Source organism: Nanorana parkeri, unplaced genomic scaffold, assembly GCF_000935625.1.
Source record: "Nanorana parkeri isolate BGI_ZX_2015 unplaced genomic scaffold, ASM93562v1 scaffold43, whole genome shotgun sequence".
Classification (NCBI taxonomy): Eukaryota; Metazoa; Chordata; class Amphibia; order Anura; family Dicroglossidae; genus Nanorana; species Nanorana parkeri.
The window spans coordinates 2,371,505-2,378,376 of record NW_017306311.1 but is presented as its reverse complement, the minus strand read 5'-3'; the positions used below and the strand labels follow the sequence as shown (position 1 = coordinate 2,378,376).

The 6,872-nt window shown below is 45.6% G+C and overlaps 1 protein-coding gene across 1 annotated transcript in view; it reads right to left on the bottom strand.

Annotated features, from left to right (window-relative positions):
- CUNH1orf115 (chromosome unknown C1orf115 homolog) overlaps positions 1 to 3,964 on the bottom strand; it is an 8,399-nt gene extending 4,435 nt beyond the window's left edge. Inside the window, exon 1 of the mRNA XM_018572130.1 lies at positions 3,620 to 3,964. Coding sequence (XP_018427632.1) covers positions 3,620 to 3,934 — 315 coding nt within the window. The 5' untranslated portion in view covers positions 3,935 to 3,964. The remainder of the gene's footprint in view (positions 1 to 3,619) is intronic.
- Between the last annotated feature and the right edge of the window lie 2,908 nt (positions 3,965 to 6,872).

The following is a 6,872-nucleotide window of genomic DNA, read 5'->3' as shown; positions in this document are numbered from 1 at the left end:
TTCAGACTTATTCAACAATGACACATAGAGCTCTGTTCTCACGGTGAACTGTCAGTGTATTTCCATCTCAGGTCAGCACAGCACAAGATGTGGTTATACTTGTTCCACAACATTCTCTACTACAAAGAAAATGTGTAAACATATATATGGGGTTGCCATTGCTAATCTCTCCATGTGACTGTACTACCTGCCTGGCTCTTATGATTATCCTCTGGCTTCAGTCATATACTGTCAACTTGGATTTATTGCCAAAATGAAACCTGAACTCTTATATACTGGAGTGGAGTATCGGTGTGCTGAAATACCAGAGTATCGGTGTACTGGAATACTGGAGTATTGGTGTACTGGAATACTGGAGTATTGGTGTACTGGAATATTGGTGTACAGGAATACTGGAGTATCTGTGTGCTGGAATACTGGGGTATCGGTGTGCTGGAATACTAGAGCATTGGAGTACTGGAATACTGGTGTACTGGAATACTGGAGTATTGGTGTAGTGGAATACCAGAGTATTGGTGTACTGGAATACTGGGGTATTGGAGTTTGGTATATCATACGTACCACACATTTTGGTGCATGCATTTCCTTGCTGTGACTGTCACATGTTGGGCAGCTCATTGAAATGAATGGGCCTCCTGAACGCACTGCACCTTAACAATTGTATAATGTGCATCCCTGTGTGAGTGCTGTCACCTGCACAGGTGTGATCCGCCACAACCACATCTAACACATCTATAACAGGTCAGTGAGTAAAGTAATGCAGAGAGGGAATAACATGATAACATGTACCAGCAGATAACTTGTGATCTCAGCAAAGCAAACATTTTGTAATCTTCCTGACACTCGCAGGTTGACTTTAGACTATGGACTGTGTAATGAGTGTGATAGCCGGGGGTGACATCACTGATATGTGGAGGGATCAGGGGGTCCAATAACATCTAAAACTATCTGAAGAGATGTTCAGGTTCAATCCGACCGCCGAAGGATCAGAAGACCTTCCCACACACATGGCGGGATGGATTGTCACTTCTTTTACTATATTCCCTTTATACAATCAGACGGACTTGTACTGAGGGACCAGATCTGTCATTTTATTTGGTGCTCCCCTAAAACGTTGTCACATTTGCTGATGATGTCCTCTGAATGTGAAGACACATTCTAAATAACCTCTTTTATTAATAAATGATAAAATATAACAAAAGGATGTTTGTGTTGTACGGGATGAATTCCCCTCCAAAAACTGAACTGCGAGCTTCATTTAGCCAGAAAAAGTAACTGATGGCGGATCACCTCTAGTCTGTATCTTAAAGGGTTAAGCCTGGCTCAAAAACTACTACTGGGAGCACAGCCGTAGCTAGCTCCTTTTGCGCCCGAGGCAAGAAGAGAAAACTGTGCCCCCCAACATAGCTGTGCGGTATGTGACGTCATGCGCCCGCCTCCAAAATGGCGTTTTAAAAAAAATGTATTTTTTTAAAATTATTTATTTATTTATTTTACTGTTGGGGGGCTTCAGGGAAATATTAGGGGTCTAAACCCTTAACATTTCCCTTTTGAAATAAAAAAGAGATTGAGGACACAGAGTCTCTGCCCATACAGGTGGGGGAGAGCAGCGGGGATCTGAGGAGAAGCTGGAGCCTGTGCTGCTCCTCTTCTCCCTGCCAAGCCGCGGCTGTGTTGGCCGCCTGGCGACACTGTTGCCAATGGCACCCTGTGCTCGCCATGGCAACAGGGGTGAGGGGGTGCAGGCAAGCCGGCCCTGTCTGCGCCCCCTCTCAACGGGCCTGAGGCGAGTGCCTCACTCGTCCCATGGTAGCTACAGCCCTGACTGGGAGTGATCAGCGCCGCCCTGCCTGTGATCTGGGATTCCTCGCACATTGGCTGTGCTCCATCACTGAAATAAACGCTTTCACTCTTCCAAAAACTGCACATGCACAATGCACTCTCCATCCCCTGTGGCAGCGGCACTGAGCTCAGCTACAATTCGGACAGAGGGAGCACTGTGCATGTGCAGGTCTGGAAAGAGGGAGAGCACTTTAAGCAGCTTCTGCTGTATTTTTAGCGCACAGCACAGCAATGCGCTAAAAATGCACAACACTGAGCGTCAACACAAGTGCATTTAACATGCATTAAACGCAATGCACATGCAGTGAATCCAGCCATATAGTAGTGTGCCGTGTTTGGTATTGGGTCTGTTCTGTTGATGCATGTCGGCAACAAATTCTAAATCAACAAGCTGCCGTAATGTGACGCACATTAACGAATACAATGCAGCAAATGAATACAATTGCAGTAACGCACCACAAGTGGAGCGTCTTCAGTTGTTTTTCAGTCATTTTTTATGAATGTGTGCACAGGTGTTTTTGCGCACACTTGAGGCTTAAACTTTTTTATTATTATTATTATTATTTTTAGCTAATGGAAAGCTAGTGACAGGTCAAGAAAATGTGCAAAAAACATGTTTTTCAGGAGGTCCAAGATAGGTCTATTGGGGTGAAAACGCACAACTCAGCACAAAAGAAGCTCATGTACTTTTTTTGAACGACAAGTTTCAAGCGAGACTACAGGTCCATATAAATAAAGGGTGGAGCATTGAAGCACTTCTGCTGTAGCTTCATATCGCTCCGGTGTGAACAGGGTCATAAGGGACTTCAATGTTTACTAAACTGGGGTTCACCCCCTTTTCTCCTAGTGGAAATGTGGAATCTCCCAATGGGAAACTTGGAATCTCCCAATGGGAAATGTCCCCCCACTTTGGCATTTCCTCTTCTTGTTGAGTCTCCAGCACAGGAAGTGCTTTTAGATACGTAGAAATGTGACGACGGAAAAATGAGACGACAGAAAAAGTCTGAGCGGTCCATCCAGTCTGCCCATTTTGTAAATTTTGGGGGTTTTTTGTTTCTTTTCTTTTCTAACCTTTTTTTTTTTATGTCTGAGTATAGATCTCCCAAGCCTGTCTAAATTCACTGACTCACCACCTCTGCTGGAAGTCTGCTCCAACCAACAACTAAACATTTGGTACCATAATACTCTCTATGCTTAGTTTTGGATCTCTAGGGTTGGTCTGGGGGACGTGATAAGATCCACTTTTTGGCAGTCATCTCATTTCCGGCACTCTGAAACCGAATCATTCGGTACTGAGATAAGTGTCAATAAAAAGTTAAATAGAGATGTATTCACACATGCAGCTGTACATTTAAGCTCACCACACACAATACAATCTAATTGTACAATCTCCTTTAGAACTACCAATAATGATGTAGGGCAAACGCCTGCCCAACGGGATACACATTGATGGGCTACATCGGGTGAATCCTTAATTTACATGGGTTTGGTAGATCTAAAGTTGATTGTAATGTGTATGGGGAGCCTTAGCATTCCAGGAATTCTGCTCTAACGCTAGCAGATTGAAGATTGCAATTCAAAATACTGTTTAGGAATAGCAGAAGTCACTAAATAACCAACTATGAAGCACTTGATAAGGTGTTATATGTGAATGCTTACATGGGGGATTTATGGTCCATTTGGCTAAGGACGCACATTCCTGTGGGCCAGCCTTTAGAACCCGGGACTGTTCCTGGGAATCATTTGTGGCCCCTGATCTGTGCCCTTCCCCACTCACCTTGGCATACTTTTTCACTTTCTGCTTCCTCTTGTACTTCTTGTCCTCCTTGCTCTCAGACTCCTCTGCTGTCTCCTCCAGGGGCTCATACCTGTCTGGGAGAGGGGACAGGTGCACTTTCTTGCAGCCTCTTTTCTTCTTTTTCTTGCTCTTCTTGTCTTTGCTCTGCTCTGGCTGCCCTGGGGGCTCCTGCTGGCTGCTGTCCACCTCCGTCTGGGTCACCTCTTGCTCCTCCTGTAGCTGGATCTGCTCCTCTGGTTGCAGCTTTCTATACTTCTTCTTCTTCTTGCCTCTGATCCTGTGCCCCCCTGCCATGGTGACAGCCGGATTTTGGGTGCTGCCAGCTGAGTGCTCGCAGCTGGTCAACTAAACACCCAACAAGTGAGCTCAGGCTGGACTTTGCCTCCTACCGCTGCGGAATGTCTGCGCTCTCCCCCGCCATCTAGCGGGCATTTTGTATCACTACATCGCCCTGTTATTTCCTACGGCCGCTCCCTTGTGGCTGTGTTGGCTGCGCTCCCAGGGAAGAGGGTTTGTTGAGTCTGTCAGCGGGGGTCCTCCTGTTCATTGTTCCATTAAGAAGAGTTTATTTATTCGGCTCGGTACAGGATATCCCCCTCCCTGTCAGAGGATTGTGTTCCTAAAGATCCTGTATGTTTCATAGCTATACCATTCTTGTATTGTTAATTCCATCAGTGTAAATGGGCAGAGCAATCAGGGGAGACAATGATATCTAAAAATAAAATGAGCTGCTCTGTAGTGTGTCTTTGTTTGCACCCAACACTATTTGCATATTGTAAAAGTAGACAATACACTCAACCTGAGCGGCGCTCAATATAAAATACTCCTCCATCCATGCTGAACACTGACCGAACCTCCAGCTGTAAGCTTTGAGAAATCTTCGGGTGAATGGTGCTTCCAGGCCAATCAGCTGCAAGCACAGTTTGGATATTGTGACAGCGGCCGGCTGCAGGCACCTTTCCGTGCAACCCTCTGTGCATGGCTCTAACTTTTTCTCCTGTGTTCCCTGTGTGTGTTGTAAAGTAGTCACCGCTCCAAGCTCACTTCCGGGATGGACTACAATCTCATGTTTAGTTTACTCATTTGTACTGAGATTGTAGTCCATCCTGGTAGCAGGTTTGGAGTGGTGACTACTTTACAACACACACAGGGACCATGGAGAACGAAAGTAGTCACCCTCCTGAAGGAAGGACAATGTCAGCACCAATTTAGAGATGATTTGAGGATCTACAGCCGAGTGATACAGAAATAAGATACATTCAAGGCCGGTGCTAGGATTTTTGCCAACACAGGCAAAGTTTAATTTTTGCGCCCCCCCTCCTCCCCCGCAACCAACCAACCAACCAACTCAAGATCTCGACACGCGCGGCACCTCTGGCAGTCACCGGCCAGCTAAATTAGGACCCCACCTGGAGCTCCTCCCACCGGACCAGCGCTGACTCGCCGCTGCTCTCCCGCACCGAAGGTAAGTGAAGAAGAAAAAAAACAGCGCAAGCATCGGGGCATTTTGACAAGTACAAGTACTTGTCAAAATGCCCTGTTTTTTCCGCCTTCACCCTGCAGCGCCCTCAGGCTGCCGCCTGACTTGCCATGCGTTAGCGCCGGGCCTGCATACATTTATATTATTAGATGAGGTACTTGAATGTATTTTTAAGATTTAACTCCTGAGTTTAGTGTCACTTTAAGTGCCTTCATGAGAATGGTCTCAAAATAGTTCCGGTCTCTACATTGTCACAAGCTTGCAGGGAGCCTTCAGGATGACAGCTGAATAGCCCTGAAGTACTCACATGACTTGAGTTGGGTGTATGAAGCTGAGATATCTTTGCCATACTTTAAGAAGTGCTCAGGAGTTGTTATTTTAAAGATATGGGTAAAAGGTCCACTTTACTTGAATGCATTTTTAAGATTTAACTCCTGAGTTTAGTGTCACTTTAAAACATATATATGCATATACAGTACAATTGTTGCTGTGAGTAAAAGTGTACATTTCCTGGGGAGTGAATGTTAATCACTATACATACATACATACAGTGTGTCAGGTGACCCCCATCCCATAATACCATCAAAGTCCTGAAGGCATTTCTTGCTCAGGAAAACTGAAGCCTTGTGACAAGCGCCTGCTGCAAAGCAAATCCTCATTAACTGCAGCACCGCTGCAGCTGGGGAACAAAGTTCATTAGAGGGCCAGGTGACCTAAACAGCTTCAATGCTGGCTTACATGGAGAGGAAAAAAAAGAGCTCCGCATGATAATTTTATTTTGTTTGATAGGTCATTTTTTATATCTTTAAATCTGCAGATTATTATTAAAGAATCCCTGGTGATCCTGCCATGAGGATCTCTGTTCAGGCTGCATGAAATGAGCAGCGCTGAGATACAAATCAGGTAAAAACCTATTTAATTGAAAGGTAAATTGTTTGACACACAGACACACTAACAGGGTTATTCACGAAGGTGCCGAAGGATTCAGCCATAGCTTCGGCTCTCTTTGGCCGCCGGAGCCCTTCAGTTCAGTGGAACCGAGGAACTGGTATACGTGGGATTCACAATAAGCCCCGCAAATGACAGCTGGGTGGAGCCAGCTGAGATCTCCCGGCTGGCTCCGCCCAGTTGTAATGACAGATCAACGTCCCCAAATGACCTGGGGGTGCTGATCTGTCATTAAATAATAACTGGGTGGAGCCGGCCATGACGCCAGTTGTTGTTCATTAGCCAAGTACCTAGCTGGTGCCTGCCAATAGGAAACAGTTGGGTGGAGATATCTGTCACTGCTAGCTCCTCCCAATTTTTTTTTCCCCTTTTTAAAAATATATTTATTTACATTTACGATTTGTTTCAATATTTTTTCAACCTTTTTTTAAATTCTTTTCACTGACTTTCTACTCTGCTTGGTACCACGGAGGTGCCGAGCTGAATGCCGCTAAGACAGACATGTCCCCCAGAGGTGTAGGGTTTGTAGGTTCACCACAGCTGGAGGGAAAAGGTTTCCTACCAGCTCAGGTGCGCACCATCAGTTACGGGACTGGAGAAAGTTATCAATGGACTATATGTGCAGTGACATCACCGCCCTTGTGCTCCACTGAGATCTGAGTCCCTCTGCTGCGGTGGCAGATGGGACTTGCAGTATTTTCATTCACAGGTTCTGTGGCTGCGACCACATGGCCTCGCAAAATTATATTAAAGTCAAGATACAGCAGAGTGAAGAACCCTGGGATTCAATAAAGGGGGGGGTGG